The sequence below is a fragment of the Lissotriton helveticus genome, chromosome 2_1, assembly GCF_964261635.1.
Source record: "Lissotriton helveticus chromosome 2_1, aLisHel1.1, whole genome shotgun sequence".
Classification (NCBI taxonomy): Eukaryota; Metazoa; Chordata; class Amphibia; order Caudata; family Salamandridae; genus Lissotriton; species Lissotriton helveticus.
The window spans coordinates 301277046-301299211 of record NC_136059.1 but is presented as its reverse complement, the minus strand read 5'-3'; the positions used below and the strand labels follow the sequence as shown (position 1 = coordinate 301299211).

The window sequence follows — 22166 nt, the reverse complement described above, 5'->3', positions numbered from 1 at the left end:
TGGACTTCATGCGCGCTTGGACCGAATAGTGGGCTTCCCCGCTCTACTCCCCCCCCCCCCCGCCTAGTTCGATGATGAACAGAATACTTTGGCTGGACACACTCTGATCATACCCCCAGATGTTTAAACTCACTTGGGAGACCGGGGTACCCCCCCCGGCCGCCACATGGCGGTGACTCCAAACCGCAGGCACAGTAGGAGACACATTAGTGGAATGGGAAGCATTTGAGGTAGCAATGAGGGAACATTGCTTGGTAGCCACCTGGTCAGTTGTCTGCTTCCCTTAGCAAAGTAAAAACACCGCTCCTGCAACACGAAACAGACAGGAGGGCACCTCACCTACAGACACTGCACACAGAACATGCCGCTCACACGGCCCGTACACACGCCACTGCTGATCGAGCAGGCCAACTGCTAGCCTGGCTAATTCAACAGGAAAACGCCTGCAAACCCATAGGCACACTGCGCATCAATACAGGGCACTTATTGTAGGCATGCCAATGTGACACACAATGCCTCACACCATTTCTAGACTGTATACAGCTACCTGAGACGACACCAGCACATGGAGAGATACTGAATGAATCAAGTTCACCAGAGGAGATCAGGGAGACAATATCGTCCACGGGAAAGACCCCAGGGCCACATGAGCTTCTGGCAGAGTACTAGAAGGCGTACCTGGTGTCTCTAACACAGCGGTTCCGCGCCTTCTATGAAGCCGCCACAGAGGTGAGGCAACTCCCTCCCTCCCTACGTGAGGCACACCTTGTGTCCCGACTCAAGCCCGACAGGGACCCCGCAGACATGAGCTCCTACAGGTCCCTTGCCCTACTAAACACCGACTACAAGATAGTAGCTAAAGTTCTGGCAGACAGACTTGCACAGGTGGTCCCTACGTTGGTCCATGCAGACCAAAACGGTTTTGTACCATCCTGTAGCACCTCACTCAACTTGTGCCGCTTCTTCCAGGTTGCAGCCTATGCCACACGTGCATGGCCAAGGGCGGGTTGCCTGATACTCCGTCTCAAAAAGGCCTTTAACTAAAATATGTTCACAACTCATAAAAAATATAAGCTAGGCCCCACTTTCCTAAAACTACCCCGCCTACTATACACAGAACTGGTTGTAAGAGTAAAAAGGGGGCAATACATATCGGGTATAGTCCCAGTGCGGACAGGGACACGGCAGGGCATCCCGCTGTCCCCCCTCCTCTTTGCGTTGGTGATAGAGCCTCTTGCGGAGACCATAAGGACGCAATTAAATGTTGACATCCCTCTAGGTGAAGGCATGCACAAGGTGTCGTCATACGCAGATGATCTCCTAGTCTACCTGAGGGACATAAACGGCGTGCCTAGTAAACTGGTCCAGATCCTGCGGGACTTTGCAGCCATATCAGGGCTGAAGGTAAACATTGACAAATCTAAACTATATGCCTTCGGAGAGGGGAACCGTGATCCAGGGCCTTGTGCTTAACGGGGGAAGGGTGCAGGGGAGCACGAACACATTTCTTTACCTAGGCATACAAATATATAGTCAGCCGACTGACCTATTCGATGGCAACCTGGGCAGGCCACTAACAACAACCAGATGCAATTTTGGAGCATACTCCCACTTGCCATGACAGGCAGAGTAGCACTTGTAAAAATGGTGGCCCTGCAGAGATTGCTTTACTACTTTGCTAACCTGCCCATATACGTGCCTACCCCCTTCTTTGCCACTCTGAAGAAGAGTGCCAGAGACTTTATATGGGGTGCCGGCCGGCATAGAGTGGCAGGGAAGAAACTATATTTGCCCACAGACCGGGGAGGCTTAGCTGCCCCCCTGTTTCGAACACTACTACCTGGCAGCCCAGCTGCAGTGGATAGCCAGATGGATGGCAGACCGACAACAAGACCACACGGCAACTGCGCACCTACCATACACACTACCCCAGCTTCTCAGGCTCTTCCATTCCATTGCAAAAGCAAGACCCCCAGAACCCCTGATACTCAACGTGGCATACAGATGATACAGCAGGAGCCTCTACATAACCGGACACAACACCCTACACCCCGCGCTCCCTTTAGAAGGTACCCCTAGAGGTCAATCTGCACTTAAAGCCACCGAGTAAGAGAACTGGCGCGAGGCAGGCAAACAGTCCCTTGGAGACCTATATCACAACGGATCACTCGTTCCCTACATGACAATGATAGAAGATGAGGGGCTCCCCCAGGCACCGCTCACTGGTGACTGCACTCACTGTGAAATGGAGCGATCTCACTACTGAGCTACAAACACAACTCACCATGCAATATATACATGTCATGAGCAGGGCAGACACCTCACACAGTGGTTTGCAGGCTCATTCAGGCAACATAGAGCGATCAGCCTAGACTCCCTCCGGCACAAGTGGGAGCACGATCCGGGCCGACAACTCTCGGACGCAGAATCCAGTCCAGTGAACATTCCCAGAAACATGAGATTCAGGAAAATACAATATTATATCACTCAGAGAGCGTATTTTACTCCTGCCAAAATCAACAGATATTTTTAACTGCGCCGACTCTGCCTGCCCCAGGTGTGCCATGCTTGATGCTGACCTCATACATATGCTCTGGAGCGGCACCAGCCTCATCGCATACTGAAGGGAAGCAGCGGCTACACTCCATACATGCACTGAACGCGATATACCCTTCGACTGGCCCACATACCTGTTACACAAATTTTACAGAACCCAAGCGATTAATCACCAAGAGATGGAAGGCACCCACCTCCCCCCTCCACCCCCCCCCATGCATACAGGCGTGGAAACACTCTGCACATGCATGGGCTAGAGCGGAAAGCATAGCAATCCGGCGCGAATAAACCATGGGCCTAATAAAAGTCCCTATCTCTGCAAACTAGGACGCAAACCTGATGGCCCTGCAGCAGGGCGTAGGCGCACTAGACCCATCCCCGCAAGCGACCAATTCAGCAGTATGACGTCGCACATATGAACCGTACTTCCACACTAACCCAAGGCACTCAGCCTGAGAACATGTAATACACAGCCACACTTCAGCATGAGCTCTCGCAAAGATCCACACGACAGGGCAGCAAGCATGGGTAGAATAGGCGAGGCCCGCACAGGAGGGTGGATGGGATTATCCAACTCCACTCCTAGTTTTATGTTCTCTTTCCTAAGTTGTCAGCTGTGCTATTCAATCATTGTTACTTAAGCACTACTAGTTGCTACATGTTACTCATCGCAAATAACAGCACAAGGTAGCCCAGTGATTTCTCATACATGCTTAAACAGTTATGGCGATTTGCATCATGTTAAACTCCTGGGTGCCACCGCTCAGTAACACCTCTGGTACAAGTAACTGACACTGTAATTACCAAAAAAACACATATGATGCTACTGGAAACTAATGTACAATGTGCCAACTGCAGCTGTTAAATATGGAACAAGAAATAAAATATATTAAATGAAAAATAAATGAGGTTACAAGCATTTAATTGGTGTTAAAAAAATGTAATGCCATCCACCCTTCCTGACATTTTCTTCTCTTGTACTCTTTAATTGCCCAGTGAGCGTGAACTTCACTCGGGGCTCCCAGATTATGGCTTCAAAGCACTTGAACTCTTCCTAGATTAAGGCAAACTGCCCCTGTCATCCTGTGCTTGCATCTTCCTGGCTAAATCCCCTCTTGGCAAACAGAAGGAGACTAGGGATGGAGCGCTGAAACTTTCAGACACTTGCAGATCTGGGTTTACTCCATCATCACTCTTTAGCTCACTTCGCCATGCCATTACATACCCAACTATATGCAAATCAGTCTTGACCCTGTGCCTCATGGAAACAATCCAGCCTGAACTGCCAAGCCAGGTGTTCCCTGTACCGAAACAAACCTCCTGGTACCGGTTTCAGGGTAACAGCCCTCATCAGCCAGGCTATCTTGAATCCAGTGGCAAAGTTAGCAAGGTACCAACGTCTTGGCATACCCTGCCAACTTAGGGCAAACACTAGGCGATGATGGATGAAGTACTGAAACTTTTCAGACACTCACTCCCAGTCACAGATCTGGGTTGAATCCATCATCGTTCTTTAGCTCACTTCGCCACCCCAGTTCAGAACTAGCTCTTCATTTTTATTCCGGCCAATTATTGCAATTCTGGCCTGCTTGGAGAGTAGAGGTTGCCTCGCAATCGCTTATATGCATGGCGATTTGGCAGGATTTTCAAAATAGTGCACGCTTTGCAGGGAGTTTATTACTTGGTAAAGGCTCGTCTGCTTACGCTCTGCTGGAGCCTGTAAACTCCACCACGTGGTGGAGTCAGAGTTTTTTGCAGAACTCCATCCTCCAAGCGGAGAGCAGAGTAGCAACATTTAGCAAACTTCACCCACGTAGTTGAATTTGCCACCCACCCCTAGCTATTGTCTCTTCATCATATCCTCTTCTGATACTTAACTCATTGTGATTGGCCCTTCATCAGCATTGCCGCTAATGTTACATTAGGCATCACCAGCTCATTAAAAAAATAGTGATAACATATTCACTGTTAAGGTCCATTGGTTGGGTTTAGGATTAAGGTAAGGACACCATATTAAAAAATATACAGTTAATTAAATTACAAAAAGAGTGTAAACAGTTGGTAGGATTATAGTATGGGTTAGGAATAACAGAATTAATAATACCATTTTTTTTTTTTAAATAAAGGTAAAGTAATTGCCATTAATGTAATTACTTTTAATGCGGTTTAATATTAAACATGAATTATTGGTATACAATTGCCATTGGGCTAAAGGTCTTCTAACTAAATGTGTATTTGAATTTCTTTAATTCACATAAGTAAAAATCAGTGGGTATTAGGTTTGGAGTCCATTATTTTATTTTAAGTAAATATTATTTATAAAAGTTATTTTTATTGGTTAACCTTTGAGTGGCACCAAGAATAGTAATGTGAAATATTTAACACAGATTAGGGCTAATGCCAGGATTTGGAATACTCTTGAGTATAAGATTTTATTGTAAATTAATGAGAAAACACCATATTTGATGCTAAATAAAAATATTGGTTAGGTGTTGCATGTGTCTGGTTGTGGGAGGTGACTGGGTAGTGAGTAGAATGCTGGTGGTGTTTTGGACATAAATTGAGGGTAGAGGCTGGCATCAATGAGGATCAGAAATACTGAAGTGGTGATCACTGAGAAGGGGTATTTCACCAATTACCCCACCCCAAGAAGGTTTGTGTCACCCACCATAGCAGTAGATGTCTGAATAGCAGTAAAGGCACCTCTCAGCTGGCCTTTAATCCACCAACAGGTTGATTATTTAGGACCCTGATCAGGGTAGCCAGTGAAAACACTAAAACATAAGAGGGAAATGGAACAACCATCCACTTGGAAATTGCAGCTCCTAGTTAACCTTTGTGATCCGTGCCATATTCATTAATAGAATGGCTGGTATCTTGGTAAGAAAGTCCCAGTTGAAAAACTTCCAGTTGTAAAACTTCCAGTTAAGTCCACCTTAGTCTAAGTCCTTGTTAGATAGCTGACCTCTGCAACTGCTGCAGTCCAGCAACATTTTGCGGACTGGACCTTCATATCCAAGAAAAGACCTGATTGAAGTTGCAGATGAATGATTTACACTGAGGTCTATGAATAGTACTAAAGGACACTACCCCCATTGAAACTGCTAACATAAGGACTCTCCCTCTAGTCGCCATTTTAAGATTATATAATGTTCGAGAACCTTCACCTATCTCCATGAGCTATATAGCATTGGTTCAGTAATACAGTAAAGGTAAAAAAGTCAGACAAGGTAGATCAATTCACTGACCAATTGTCAAATAGAGACTGCGGAAATTGAACTTGGTCCAGTCATTGAAAAGACATTTAGGAGTGGGAAAAAGCCTTTCAATGGCTTTCTTTTCTTAATGACCAAGGTATGATGTGTTGCTGGGTGAGCAATCTGCTGTTTGGATATAGCAGTTATTTCTGGCCATGACCATAAACTTAATATAGTGCTATAGTGCTAGGGAAGAGGTGTGGCGCCGCGGCTAGGGCAACTGACACTGGATGCTGGGGCTCACGATTCGATCCCTGGCTCCGGCGGCAGGGGTTTGCCCCAGCACCATGTGACTCTGGGCAATAGCTTGCTTAATCTTCCCGACGGCCCCCAATGCTGTGATGCCTCCGGGTAGCTGTGCGCTTTACAAATACTGGATTTGCATATTTACATTTACATGGAACAAACTGCATTCTTGTAAACCCTGATCTTTCAGTTGATTAAAGCATTATGATGAAGTATGGAGAATTAGTATGTACCTGAGCATTTGAAAACGGCTTGTGCTACTTTAAAAATATTTTTTCTTTTATCTTAGTTGTATTGCAATGTCTGTGGATATTTATAGTTTGATTTAATTATTTATTATTCCTGTGTGTATTGTGATTCAGTTTCTGAAAACTGAAAATCCTATTTATTTGTCTTGCTTTTTTATTTCAGCAGGTTGATTTTAGCTGGAACATGTATGCAGATGGTAATCTTACATTTACTGATCATTACCTAATTGAACAAATCAAGTCTGGAAACGACCCCACTGTTCATATGTTTTTTAAACTGCTCGCCCTTTGTCACACTGTAATGGTGGAACGCACTGATGGTAAGTTTTTTTGAGCTAAAGGTCCAAACAAGGCATCTAGGAAACTTTTGGTAAAGATAACTTTTTCCAAGTGCTCTTCTCCATAAGCAGTGTTCTTTTTTTTCTTTTTTTGAAATTTAAAATAGGAGACCTAACCTATCAAGCTGCCTCTCCTGATGAAGGGGCATTGGTAACGGCTGCGAGAAACTTTGGGTTTGCCTTACTCTCCCGAACCCAGGATACGATCACAATAAGTGAGATGGGAACAGAAAGAAAATATACTGTTCATGCTCTTTTAGACTTCAACAGTGATAGAAAACGCATGTCTGTCATTGGTAAGTTTATTTTATCATTCTCCAAATAACTGCAAAAGTAATAAGAGCATGGAAACGAAAAAGGACAGGTGAGTGAGTGTTAATTGCGCTAGGAAGAAACACAAGTGTAATTCAATATCTGTTTAAGCTCCAAGGATAAGGTCCTGGTCACCCACCATGGACCAAACAATGTGATAAGAAAAACCAACCACAATTGTAATAGGAAAAGAAATGGTATATCCTGAGCTAGAAAAGTCAATATCATAGTCCATTAATTGAATCCAATGAATCAAGTTGCTTTCATATCATCTTCATTTATTTTTCAGTTCGTTAATTCATCCAGTCTTCACCAAGCAAACCAAACATTAGCCGGCTAATGTTTGGTTTGCTTGGTGAAGACTGGATGAATTAACGAACTGAAAAATAAATGAAGATGATATGAAAGCAACTTGATTCATTGGATTCAATTAATGGACTATAATAAGAACATGCTCTAGAAAGATAAACCGGGCAAATTATTTTTTCATTAGGATTTCGTATATGGAACAGTGACAATACAGACCGCTTCCATTAATTAGCCACACCCACTTAATATTTTCATTCATAGCTATATTCCATTGTGCCAATCATCTTTTCCACTGGATTGATAAATGTGAATTTGCCCCCTTCCACCAGTATGTATTTAGAACAGGAAAAATACACAAAGGAAAAATATCTTGTATACTTGCATACAATTTTAACTTGATCAGAAGCACATAAGCATTTGCTTGTCTGACTAGCTATAGTTAACTTAATGCTCACACATGAGAAAGAAGGGTTGTACTAATTCTTAATCTTAACAAGGGGGAATGGATCTGAAAATTGTAGTTGATTTAGTTTTTTTGTTAGGGCCCAGAGGGAATAGGTAAATGGTAATGAGACAATTTGTCTTGTACCTTCATTTCCGTTAACCCAGTGTATAGTTTTCATACAGATATTGATAATTTTCTAGCTGAATCAAGAATATTAGTTTGCTTGTGTAAGTTTGTAGGACCTATCGAATAATACTTAAGAGATGAAATTGTTGTGAATTGTCATGATTCCAAGGTTCAATAAAGAATTTTGTGTTGCAGGAACCCTTTGTTAGTAGAAACATTAGAAATTACCATAGGAATTGAGCACTTCGTTTCTGCATCCAAAGAATTAGGAAAAGCTTAGGCTATTGGTACTGAAGCAGTAAATAAAATCACACAAAAACCTACTTCTATTTCTCTTCAAAATAATAAATCATTAAGTAATAAACCTGATATGAATAAACCTGACAGGAAAACTGAGTGTTTCAGATGTGGGTCAGTCTCATCTAGCCAATGCCTCCAGTTTTCCAGCCGTTGGTAAAATATTCTCCAATTGTAAAAAAAATTGGACACTTTGCCAAAGTATGTAGAAATGTTGCTAAAGTAATGGGGTTAGATACTCAAGAAGTTCAAACTACTTCAAGAGTATACAATGATGTTGATGATAATAAGAACATTGTTTTGTCTATAGATATGGTACATACTGCAGCACAATCACATCATGATGGTGGTGATACTGTATGTGATAAGATTGGGAACATTGATACTAGTTACAGTACACTCTGGCTCTCCTATAACATCAATTCAGATACATTTTTTATAAAAGATCGGGATGGCATTAATATGCTTCCACGAGACATTCGTATAGTAGCTTTTGGAGGCCAAGAGATTGACATGATTGATTATTTTCCAGAAAGTTTGCAATTCAAAGATAGACCTATTCATTCAAAACTCCATGTAGTTAAGAAGGGTTGCAACATTCTGGGTTGGAGATATCAAGGGAAGTTTGGAATGGGTCTGAGACCTGGGACGGAGCACCCTATTTCTTTAGTGGATACTGTGCAAAAGAATGTTAATTCAGACGATGTAAACATTGATCTGTTTTTGAGGACAACTTAGGAGTGGTTAAGGGATATGAGCATAAAATGATTCTTAAACCGAATGCTATCCCAGTTGTTTATCAAGTCAGACATGTTCCTTTGAATATTAGAGAGAGTCTGAAGGAACATCTTCAAAAGTTATGCTCAGATGGAGTTATTGAGCCTAGACATTCGTCCTTATGGGTTTCTCCCATTGTTGTAGCTTTAAAAAGGAAATCTGAAGAACTCAGGCTTTGGGTTCACTTGAGGTCTTTGAATAAGAATATTCAAGTTGATTTTTTTCCCCTACCAAGCATCCAAGACATGTTGGCTCAACTTACCGGTACTAAGGTTTTTTCTAATATTGGTCTGAGGGCTGCATACCACCAGATAGAATTGAACAAAGACTCTTGAGACCTCACGGCGTTTAATACTCCCTTTGGAGCGTTTAGTTTTCTTAGAATGCCATTCATCCTTGCATCAGCTGCATCAGTTTTTCAGAAGCTAATGTTCCAGTTACTAGGAGACGAGAAAGACATAGTTGCATATCAAAATGACATCTTAATTTCTTCCATCTCAGTTCAAGAACATTTGGTTAAACTTGACTGTGTTCTTGGTATACTTGAAAATGAAATGAAACGAAAACATAATTTCTATAGCGCAATAATACACGTGGGTGTCTAGGCGCTGCAGCTTCATGAGGGGAGAATAAACTGCATAGCAGCCTCAGACAGTGGCAAGCTGCCAAGTAAAGAGGTTGGTTAGATCTAGTTATTGAAAAGCCAGGTTTTTAGTGCTTTACGAAAAAGGAGCAGATTACTTGAGGTTTTTAGTGTGAGTGGCATGATGTTCCAGAGTTTAGCAGTGGTGACTGCAAAACTCTTTCCTCCCCAAGTGGCCCTCCTAAACTTAGTGACAGGCAGTTTTGCCTGGGAGGCTGATCTTAAGTTTCTGTTCAGGATATAGCGATGGAAGAGTTGCCTAATGGAAGCAGATCCTTTTGAGTGGAGAGCTTTAAAGGCTAAGCATAAGGATTTGAACATAATCCTTTTCTTAACCGGTAGCCAGTGAAGTGAGGGAAGAAACTTGGATACCAACTGATATTTTGGGATCCCTAACTGCAGCCTAGCTGCCACGTTCTGGACCAGTTGCAGTTTGTTTAAGGCTTTATTGTGGGCCCCGTCAGGAAGAGTCCATTCCAATAGTCAATTTTGGAAAAGACTAAGGTGGTAATCACTGCTTTCCGCAGGTTCAGAGGGATGCAAGGGAAAATCTTCCTGAGGGATTTAAAGATGAAGAAGCAGGATGAAGTCCCACAAACTAAAGTTTTCCATCAAATTGAAAGCCCAGTTTTTTCACCTTTTGCACGGGAGTGGGAATTGGACCCAATTCCTGAGGCCACTAGCTGGGGCCCCAGAATGATGGATTATTGCCAAACAAAAGCACCTCAGTTTTGTTGGAGTTTAGTTTTAAGCAATTTGTGGACATTCAGGTCCCGATCTGCAACATGCAGTCATGGAAACAGCTGGCTGTGTTGGCGAGGTTTTCCATGACTGGCACCACAATCTGTGTGTCGTCAGCATAGGAGACAACCAAAAAGCTAAGGTCTTTGATTAGTATGGCCAGAGGTGTAACATACAGATTAAAAAGAGTGGGGCTCAATGAAGACCCTTGTGGAACCCCATAGGGTAGGGTGAACGGAGCGGATCTGTGTTCGTTGCATTCCACGAACTGCGTTCTTTCTGAGAGGAAAGAGCGGAGAAGTTTGAGTGCAGTATTCCCTACACCAATATCTAGCAGCCGGTTGATCAACAGTTGATGGTTTATGGTATCGAACGCTGCCGAGAGCTCAAGTAGAATTAAGGCAGCATTCCCACCTTGGTCTAAGGGGGCTGACATACTCTGAGGCTGTAATAAGAGCAGTCTCGTACTGTGTTGACCTCTGAAGACTTGGTGGCAGTGAATTCATGTTCTAGAGTCCTGTGGGTTTGGCCCCAGCGCTCGCCCGATGTCTGAACTGTTCTCAAGGATTTGTGAGTCTTCATCTGTACATATGCAATTGGCACATTACATTCCGGCTGTGGACCTACCTTTAGCTCACAGGCTTGTAAAGAAGCTATGGGAAGTTTGGGTGTGGCCTTGCGGTATTCCTCCCCATATCATCCCGAGAGAAATTTGATTGTGGAAAGGACGAACTGAGACTGGAAGCAATGCTTAACAGCTAAGGTATTAGGCTCTGGTGGCAGTTGGGTCAATCACCTATATGGGGTCCAGTGGGCACTAAACAACATGCCAAGAAGTTCCCTGGGGGCCGTACTCCATATGAAGACCTATTTGGGATAAGAATGTGGGTACCTGACCTAGACAGTGGCGGATGAAAAATCACTTGACATCAATGATTGCTTGGCTGTTTTACAGGCACTCCATGAATTCCAGGTATTACAAAGCAACATCCCAGTAAGATGGGGGAAGTGAAACCTGTTCCGGCAAGTACTACCTGGGTCCTGATGATTGGTGACCCATTCAGAGAAAAGATGGTGGACAAAAAATAATTTGTGTCGTCTGTACCTGTCCTGGCTGTCGAAGGAACAAGAACAGTACCTCTTTCACCTCTTTGCCAGCTGCAATGACCAATAGATTTGTCTCAGTTGATCTGATCAAATCACACTATGTGACTGATACTCAATAGTAAGCCCAGTGGGCTCCTGGGTAGCAACAGATCTCCTCTCACTACCATACAGGAAATTCAGATGGAAATATTAATAATGTTTGAAGATTCTACTCCACTAAGTAAAGGATTTACAAACGATGGATTTCAACTTGTACTTGATGAAATTGGACAACATTAAACTACAAATGAAACACCAATCTCAATTCGGCCTAACACCAACGTCTATGTGAAAGTCTCAGGCATCGAACAGTTCCACAAAACCTGCTGGGCCACCAAAACTAGATCGAACTGCGTCTGGCTACTTTGTCGATTTTGACAATTTCCTATTGGATCCAAGTGAACCTGAATTACTGCCACCGCCTGTAACCCACAAAAAACAATGTTTGATTTCTAACTTTGGCTCAAAAAGACGTACTTTTTTTTCCCTGGCTACAGCTCTGGGTTGCAATTGGTCTACTATTCCTACTCCTTTGGATCAGTATAGTGACTGTCTTTTTCATGCTCCGGAAGAGACATTATCTCCCAGAACTCTCGGTAGTACAACATATGAACTTGGTCCTAAAACCGCATGCATCATCACACCTTGAACAGAGAGACCTGTCCTTTGTGAACATTACACTCGTAGTTTTTCTATGATTTATATGGTCCTACTGAACTGTTAAGAATGGAGCATTTATTTAAAATTTCTCTTGGTGAGATCATCACCTCTAGTACTCTCTCTGATGATTGGGACATTGAAACTGTGCATACTATGCTATCTAGTTTAGAACAATCTGCTGCATTTTGTAATGATGACTTGTATGATGGTGCATATCATTTTGACACCATGTTTTGCTACAAACACTAAGGACACCGTTTTTCACACAAAGCAAGTATCCTACGTAATGTTTTCACTTACTATCAATAGGAATATTGCCCAACACCGCTGAAAAGTGGTTCAACAACCTTTGTGCAGAAGTTTGCTTATTTTTCTGGGTCTAACACTTCAGACCTGACTTCTTATTACTATAAGCTTGCACCTACATCTGCAAAGAAAAATATGCCTACTAATACTAAGCTGATATACTCTGCTTCATATCCCAACTGTCGTTACAGGGTTTTGACTTTTGGAGGGACACTAGAGACAAAAAATCTGTCTGGGGGACTAAAGATTGGCAAGTTCAGGGAGCTGAGGCCAAAATATGCCTCATACCACGTCAGATGATTTTCCTGAACAACACAGTGCAACAGACTCTTGTCTTGGGCTAGCCAAGAACAAGGATTTGAACTCTCCTCAGAGTCCCTCACTAACACACTTTGGCAGTTCAGACTGTTTCCATGAGGCACAGGGTCAAGACTGATTTGCATATTGCTGGGTCTAAACTGGGGTGGCATGAATTTTAATTGCATATTTTTTAATATACCAATGTTTTAGATGTTTTTAGACAATGGTTTTATGGCAGTGTTTTTATGCTTTTTAGCAGGAATGCTTTTAGCATTAGTTGACCTTATCGACCTTCGGATGAGGAGTGGGTGTTATGTACCCCGAACTAGGCCCAAGTAGCAAACAACCTTTCACCTACATTTGTCCTACCTTGCTCTGCATAACTGTGCTAGCACTGACCTTTTACCCAGTTATGTGCTGAATAAATGTCAATCAGTTTCTTTGAAACTAGCCTCATTTATTATGCATGAGGATTCTTTGAAAAGTCCCCTGCACATGACGAACATAACAGGATTAACATAGTCTGTATAAAAGTCATGGTCATCTTAATCCTAGGGCGATAGAACTACTTTGCATAATTGCAGGTATTTAGCTTCATTTACATATTCATACTCCCAACAGATCAATTGTGGTAGGATCCCCGAGGCTATCTTTATGGTATAAAAAAAACCTATGCTGACACAAAACACTGGAGTACCTGCCTGTTGAAGCTTCAGCCTGACATCCCTTGTGGGGTGCCCAACTCGTGACCCAGTTGGGGTCCTTAATTTCTGTCTCATGGTTGTCGCAGCACACATGCTTTATACTAGAATGACCTGGTTCAATAAATGTTTATTTAAAATGTCCTCAATGTTTATTCTGTGTTTCTCTCTGAGACTAAGCAAGCACAATTGACTAGCAAAAATGACTGTACTTTTTCCACGATCCCTGAAGAGTCAAGGGTTGTCATGTTCGATGGTTGCCAGAAGCTATTTGCTCCTTGCTAAGTTTAGGGGGCTTATGGTGGTACTGTGAGTTAGCTGGTTTATAGGGTGACCTATCCTTTGGGGGGTGTCCAGAATAAGACTAGACACCAATCTCTTAGTTTATCTACAAACGCACAGGTCCTTTGTATTTTTAGGTACTACACTACACAAGCAGGCATATACTGGTACCTCTATATGTGGACAATATCACGCTGTACTCAAGGAAGCCCAACAAAAGTCTTAATATCATTCAGCACAGTTTTATACAATTCACCACATTCCCCGGTATGCACATTAACTAGGACAAATTATGGATGTTCCAGTTAACTGCATATACCCTGCAATTCATGCAAGATGTTCTACTGCGCAGGTGTACTATGATGTACAAATGACAACCTTGATTAGGAGAGTGAAGTTCTAATGGGAAACCTAAACAAGGCCATAGATCAGGTGGCACCGGCCCGGAGGGAAAGAATTAGAGTTAAGGGTAAGGGAGCCCCCTGGTTTCATGAAGATCTGCGGAAGAGGAAGCAAACTTCATCAAGCTGAAAGATCGTGGTGCAAACTATACCATCCAGTCGCGCTTGCATGCTACAAAGCCCTGCTAACCCTACACAAAAAGGCCATGATAGGCTAGCCAGAAAGGGTAAATATTATGAGGCCTGAATCATGGAGGCCACCAATAAACAGAGGGAAACTTTTAGAATTCTCAAAGAGCTAAGCCAGAAGTTATGTTATGTTAAGTTAACTAAGCTTATAAAGCGCGCAGCTACCTCAGCAAAGAGGCGTCCCGGCGCTAGCAGCAGATAGGCATGAAGGCAAGAAACTGAGTAAAGAGGCAAAAGAAGAAGAGACATAAAAAGACAAAATTAAGCCGCAGGAAAGAGGTAGGTCTTAATGACTTTACGGAAGGCCAGCAGGCTATCCAGACTTCGAATCTGACCGGCCATAGAGTTCCATAACTTGGCTGCTAAGCAACGAAAGGACTGCCCCCCGGCACAGAGACAGTTCACTCGAGGGATCACAGCCAAGTGTTGCCCCAAAGAGCACAGCTGGCGTCCAGGAACGTAAGGTACCAACAAGTTGGCCAAAAGCCCGGGAGACGCAAACCTAAGAATTTTAAAGGATAGGCAAAGAGCTTTAAATTCAATTCGCTTAGCCAATGGCAACCAATGTAATTGCCGGATAGCACCGGCTATGGAGCGCCTGCGCAGGAGCCCCAGCAGGGCTCTGGCGGCTGCATTTTGGACTCGCTGCAAGCGCACCACCTCCGCCTGATTAGCCCCAAGAAGGAGAAAGCTGGCGTAGTCAAGTATAGATGGTATCGCCGCCTAGAAGATCAGCTGACTAGTGGGTGGATCAAAGAACCTCAGCAGGGGTCTAAGTCCACGAAGAAGGCCCAAACAAGTACCAGCTACCTTCTTTGTGTAATTCTGGAAACTGAGGGTGGAGTCCATCCAAACTCCTAAGTTTTTAACTGCTGTCTTGGGGACTGGCGCACTACCAAGAGAGGTAGGACCCCATTGCCCACTCCACAGGCTCCTATCTTTCCCCACCAGCAACACCTCGGTTTTATTGGCATAAGCTGGAGGCAGTTGGAGGTGATCCACTCCGCGATTGCTGCCAGACCACTTCTAAACTTGGAAGCGTCCTGCATAGTCGTCGGAAAGGGCCACCACCAACTGCGTGTCGTCGGCCTAGGAGACCATAGTAAGGCCTTTGTCCCTAGCCACCGTAGCAAGCGGTTGAACGTACGGGTTAAAGAGTACAGGACTCAGAGTGGAACCCTGAGGCACCCCCTGCCCAGTGCACTGGACACTGGAGAGAAACGGGGGGCAGTCACTTGGAATGTTCTGCCTGACAGGTAAGATTTGACCCATTCCAAGGCTGAGCTGACCTGGCACAAAGGAGCCAGAAGCACAGAAAGGGAGTCCCTGAACTGGGCGGGCTTCAAAGGATAAACCGAGAGACCGATTTAACTTTACCACACAGCATTAAGAGCGCTTCCTGTGAGATGGTAGTGATAGTCTCCAAAACATGAGAAGGATGGAGGCCCGTGAGAACAGTCCGAACAGAAATTCGTAGCAGAGGAGACACACTGCAATACATTTCAGGACTTCTTTCTCCAGAAAGTTAGGGACATTCTGACTGAGATAGATAACAGCCCATCAGGCGGCCCTGGACCAGACTCTAGCCTCCCGCAATCCAGGTGCGAAGCTCACTGTTTTACCAAACTTAGACTTAGCTCGCATAGCATGCCTGATAAACTGCGTCAAATCGGGCTCCCCTGCAGATCCCTGCCCACCAAGGATCTTACGTATGGCCCTTCCCGGGCTAGAAAGAGATTCTCAATCACTCCTTCGAGACAGGCTACCTGCCCATTTGCATGAAGGAAGCCAGGGTCACCCCACTGCTGAAGAAGCCAGGGGCTGATGTGGCCAATGTTAAAAACTATAGATCCATCTCTCAGCTCCCTTTTTTAGCAAAGGTTATTGAGCAACACGTCCTCGCAATACTTTCATGCAGGAAGACAATTTACTCCAAGTGCTGCAGGCTGGCTTCAGGGCTCATCACAGTACTGAACTTGCGATGTTGGCTGTGCTCGATGAGCTCCGAGTCAGAGCCGATAACAAAGATGCGGGCGCCCTGACTTTGTTAGAACAGTCAGCGGCGTTCGAATCGGAAACCATGCACAACACCTGCTTTGAATTGCCAATTTGGGTATTTGCGGTTTGGCCCATCAGTGGATTGAGTCCTTTTTGCTAGGGAGGTCTCAAAAGATTCAATAGTGTGATCAAATGTCAAATAGGGGTGATTTACCTGTGGGGTCCCCCAGGGCTCAGCTTTGTCTCCCCTTTTCAACGTGTATCTCCAGCCATTAGTGGCAGAACTAGTAGCCGCTATGGATTATCAAGTATTTAATTATGCAGACAACACCCAACTTATTCTGCAGATTAATAATTCCCCGCAAGCATAGTCTTGCGTACAGAACATCCTTAGATACACTGTGAATTGGTTGACCGCCAATTCTTTAAAAGGCAATCCAGACAAGACTGAGAGCGTGGTAAGGTAATTTCTCTTAGAGGTAACCCCTGGAATTACCTTTTTTGGCCACAAGAGCTCTGCTCTGCCCTTAGGCCAGTGCCTGTCATTAAAAGCCTGGGCATTAGAATCAATGCCAACCTCACCCTGACCAATTAAGTGTCCTGGGTGGTTGGCACCTGCCTGGGCATAATGAGACCGCTGCGGAAGCTGGCCCCCTTGCTCTCGCCTACTACTCTACAGATGATCATATTGGCCACGATCGTGTCCAGGTTGGACTATGGCAATGCCCTCTATATCGGCCTTCCTGAGAAAAAAATCAGCAAGCTGCAGGTGATCATGAACGCTGCAGCTAGGCTGACTTTTAGGCTCACCAGAAGGCCTCATGCCACCCCTTTGCTGCTTAAGCTGCATTGGCTCCTGTTAAGAGAGCCAAGTTTAAGGGCCTTTGCATTGCCCACAAAGCCATCTTTGGCTATATTAAGGAGCGCCTGATGAAATATGCTCCAGGACGCACACTGCGATCGTCCACGGCCGCCCTTTTGGCCCCCTCATGAGCCAAAATGGCATCGAAAGGTGCCAGAGCTTTCCCTGTTTTAATTCCCCAAATTTGGAATGAATTACCGGAGAACCTTTGTAAGGAACCCGCCCTCCTCCTCTTCAGGAAGTGTCTTAAGACTTATTTGTTTAGGGAAACCCTGGCTATTGTCTAATACATTGGGTTGGTGCCTTTCTTGGATGGTAGAAGCAATCTGAGCTTGCACTCTGTAAAGAAGTTAGCAGTCCAGTAGCTGGGGTGGGCGGAGCTAGGTGGGCAGAGGGGAAGAGGTGGGGACAGGACAGGAAAGGGTTAGATAGAGTAGGGACGGGGAACTGAGTAGACGGATAATAAAGAGCTGAGCATACCTTAACCAGTGTCCGTGCATGATTGTAGTAAGACGTGACAACTGGCGACGAGGGTGGGATTCGGTGACCCACTAGCAACACTGGAGAGCAAGAAAGGAAGCTGACCCGTCCAGGACACCAGCCAGACGCGACCGCTAGCTGCGACAGCTGTGCCCCGTGATTGCCGCCGCCTCCAGCCTGAGGCCAGCGGTGGAGAAGTTGCTCACGACCAGGAGATCGTGTGTGGCCACGTCAGAGCAGCGAAAAGCAAGACGCTGCCCCTCTGGTGTCCGGCGCTCTGTTCGCGCCAAATCCGGGAGTGTGCCGAGTGTGCCCCGAAGCAGAGAATCAAGAAGGAAGGGACTGGGAGCCTACCCCAGCCTTCCTGAAGTGTCCTGCACAAGTGAGGAGTGCAGCGAGAAGCGAGCGAAACTCGCTGAGGCGCCAGGACAAAAGCGCCGATGCCGCCGACACCGGGTCTCACCCCCGATGCGTGAGAAACGGCACGCCGCGGTAAGCAAGACGCGGGAACCTGCATTGGCCTACCTGAATGGTGGAAAGTGGCCAGAAGGTGAAAGGGAACTGCCAAATCCTGGTTACTGGATGGAGGGACCCTCGGTGAGTACCGAAAGAGACCGAGTGTGACTGAGAGTGAAGAGGAGCTCAGACCTCGTGGATGACTGGTGGCGGCCATCTTGGAGTCAGGCAGGTTTGAGGACAGACTCCACAGTCATTGTGTGGCGGCCATCTTTGAGTCAGGCAAGAACCAAAGACGAGCACTAATAGTGAAAATTTTCCGGCTGTGGCAGAGAACCTAGCGGATCTAAAAGAAACAAACAAGCATTGTCAGCCACAATAGAACAATCCTAGGAAACGCACACCAGTCAGTGGAACAAAATCGAAGTCAAGCACCAGAAAACCCATCGCCAAGATGTCTAATCCTCCCGCGCAAAAGGAAGTTCAGGGAGGCACACACTTGCGAGCACCTGAGCCGCTGACAGTCACAACAGGAAGCAGCATGGGTCTAAAATGGCAAGAATGGCTCGAGGACTTCGAGGACTATATTGAAGGGTCCAAAATTGAACCAGACAAAGACAAGATCATAGCCCTTCGCAATCTAGGGGGGCGTGAAATAAGCAAGATTGTACGAGAAATCCCAACCGCGGACGGTGACACCTATGCCAAAGTGAGAGATGTCCTAAACAACCGCTTTCTGCACAAGAGAAACGTCGACTACGAGCGACACAAATTTCACCAGCAGCGCCAAGGAAAGGAGGAACCACTGAGCTCCTTCATACATCGACTGCGACGGCAGTCCCAATATTGTGAGTTTGCAAACTTCTCGCCGGATGCAGCCATTAAATCTCAAATAATCACTGGGTTTCACTCGGAATCGCTGAGACGGCGATTGCTAAGAAAGCCACAGGAACTAGCAGACATCGAAGAGAACTCGCGGTTGTACGACCAAGCTGAAGAAAACGCTGCGGAAATCGAAACGGGACCCAGTACCAGCCGTGAACACGCCAACCGTGTCACTGAACGACGGCATGGACGACAGGATCGGCGTGACAGTGGAAGACGTCGCCCACGGGACAGGTGACGGCGCTCCAGATTCTCGCCCAGGCGACGCCCGGACTACAGGAAGAAAGACTCTGAGAGGAGGGATCGACGTCCTGAACTCACGAGGCGATGTTTCAGGTGCGGATATGACTACCCTCACATCGACTCCTGCCCTGCCATGGGCCAACGGTGCAGAAAATGTGGACGGTCCAACCACTTTGAGGCCATGTGTGGGGACTACTACAAAGAAAGACGCAGTGATAATGACAGACGCGATGGCTCGCAGCGGCCCTCACGATCGGAGGCCAAACTTCATCACATCAGAGCAGTTCAAGAAGAGCCACCTAGATCTCCCGCATCTTCACACTCCAGTCACGAATCTCGACGCTCCAGATGGGACCGTCTTTCTCCGTCAAGGGACTCCAGATCATCCTCATCCAGGCGGTCGTCATACACCGTTGAATACGTCAACTTTGCTGACCACGATCAGTTTAAACGCTATCCACGTCTCAACATCAAAGTGGGCGACCACGCTGCTAAGTTCGTGATGGACAGTGGAGCGTCGCTCAACTACATATCGGTTGCTGAACATGACCGCATGAATCCAAAACCCCGTCTGCGTTTCGCGCCTGTCCGTGTCTATACTTGGATGGCGAAGAAACCACTCCAATGTTTGGGCAAGTTTGACACCACCCTTACGTATGGTGACGTCTCCATCCCTGCAGTCATCCACGTCATTAAAGGGCCCGAGGCCAACTGTCTGCTGAGCCTTCCCACCGCTGAACGCCTTCGGTTGGTGCACATCCTTTTCAACGTTAATGACAGCTCGGATTGCGCTGCGAAATTCCCATCGCTGTTTCAAGGGTTAGGAAAACTGAAAAGCCGGCAAATCCATCTGCACATCAACGAGCAAATCAAACCGGTGGCTCAACACCCGCAACGGGTGCCATTTCACTTGCAATCTGCGGTTGAGAATGAACTGCAGGAACTTTTGGACGCTGACATCATTGAACGCACCGAGGGCCCCACTCCCTGGGTGTCTCCGGTGGTCATCGTCCCCAAGAAAGGGACCCACAACAAGGTCCGCCTCTGTGTGGACATGCGCCTACCGAACACGGCCATTGAACGGGAGAGACACCCCGGCCCACTCCTGAGCGACATGATCACAGCGCTCAATGGGGCAACAGTGTTTTCTAAACTGGACCTGAACAAGGGCTACCATCAGCTCGAACTAGATGACAGTTCTCATTCCATCACGACATTTGCCACACACCTTGGTCTATTCCGTTACAAACGGCTCAGTTTTGGCGTTTCATCAGCCGCTGAAATCTTCCAGGAGGCCATACGACTCTTCATCCACCACGTTCCAAACGCCATTAATTACAGTGATGATATCTTGGTCTACGGATCGGACGCGCGAGAGCATGACATCGCTCTCGATCGTGTCTGCCACGCCCTGATGGAAGCCGGTCTGACCCTCAACAAGGAGAAATGTGAATTTCATCAGTCGACCCTGAAATTCTTTGGACACATTTTCTCAGCTAGTGGCATGAAACCGGACCCAGACAAGATCGCCACGCTCAATAACACCAAGAGTCCGGCTGACGTCAACGACCTACGTTCCTTCCTCGGAATGGCGAGCTACTGCGCCCGCTACATTCGTGATTATGCCACTGTAAATCATCCACTGAGGCTCCTCACGAAAGCTGGCACGCAATTCCTATGGACCCCGGAGTGTGAACGTGCTTTCAAGAACATCAAACGCGCTGTGGAATCGGCTGATTGCCTCTCCTACTTCAACCCCAAGAGAAAAACGGAAATCACTGTGGACGCAAGCCCCGTGGGCTTAGGTGCCATCTTGGCACAGTACGACAATGAGTCGGATCAGAGGAGGATCATCGCCTATGCCAGTCGGAGCCTAACCGACCCTGAGAAACGGTACTCCCAACCAGAGAAAGAGAGCCTGGCTGTCGTGTGGGCGTGCGAACACTTCCACATCTTCATATTCGGGAAACATTTCACACTCATAACCGATCACCAGGCCCTTGTCACGATCTACGGGAATCCCAAGTGCAAGATGCCCCCCAGGATCGAAAGATGGGGCCTACGGCTGCAAGAGTACACGTTCTCAATCATCCACAAACCGGGGAAGGCTGAGAATCCAGCTGACTATATGTCCCGCCACCCCCGAGACTCCTCAGAGACTGAGCCCTCCATCGCGGAAGAATACATTCACTTTGTGACTAGTCATGCCCGTCCACCAGCCATCCCCATGCACGCTATTCGGGAAGCGACCAATCAAGACACCATCCTACAAACAGTCATGAAGCGTACACAAACCAACAGATGGAGATACCACCCGCAGGAGGAAGAGGAAGACCCCGCTGTCAAGAAAGAACTCCAAGCCTTCCGACATGTCTCCAACGAACTCTCTGTAACCGGTGACGACCTCCTCCTCAGAGATCACAGACTAGTCATCCCAGCGGCACTGAGGCAAGGAGTGATCGACCTGGCCCACGAAGGCCATCGAGGGGTCGTGTCCACCAAAAGAGCTCTGAGAGAACGTGTCTGGTTCCCAGCCCTCGACCAGATGGTCGAAGACACATTGAAAGACTGCCACCTCTGTCAACTGACAAGCCACGGTAATCCACCCGCACCTCTACAGATGACCCCATTGCCTGATGGGGTATGGCAAGAAGTCGCCATGGACTTTTATGGCCCCCTGCAATCAGGGAAGTATGTAGTCGTCATCATGGACGAATATTCCAGATTCCCAGTGGCCCAGTTCATATCATCCACCAGTGCCGCCTGCACCCTCAAGGTACTTGAAGAAACTTTCGCGACATGGGGCGTCCCCAAAGTCATCAAGACAGACAACGGGCCCCCATTCAATAGTCACGAATTCAGCGACTTCGCAAAACACATGGACTTTCAACACCGCAAAGTCACACTACTCTGGCCCCAAGCCAATGGCACTGTGGAAAGATTCATGTCCACCATTAAGAGA

General features: G+C 46.2%; 1 protein-coding gene across 3 annotated transcripts in view; it reads left to right on the top strand.

Annotated features, from left to right (window-relative positions):
* The window catches only part of ATP8B1 (ATPase phospholipid transporting 8B1), a 557465-nt gene that overhangs the window by 371161 nt on the left and 164138 nt on the right, over positions 1-22166 (top strand). For 2 of the 3 annotated variants that reach the window (XM_078674864.1, XM_078674863.1), the window contains exons 15-16: positions 6471-6627; positions 6753-6941. In XM_078674864.1, the coding sequence (XP_078530990.1) occupies positions 6471-6627; positions 6753-6941 (346 nt within the window). The remainder of the gene's footprint in view (positions 1-6470; positions 6628-6752; positions 6942-22166) is intronic. The other variant, XM_078674865.1, reaches the window with a different exon arrangement.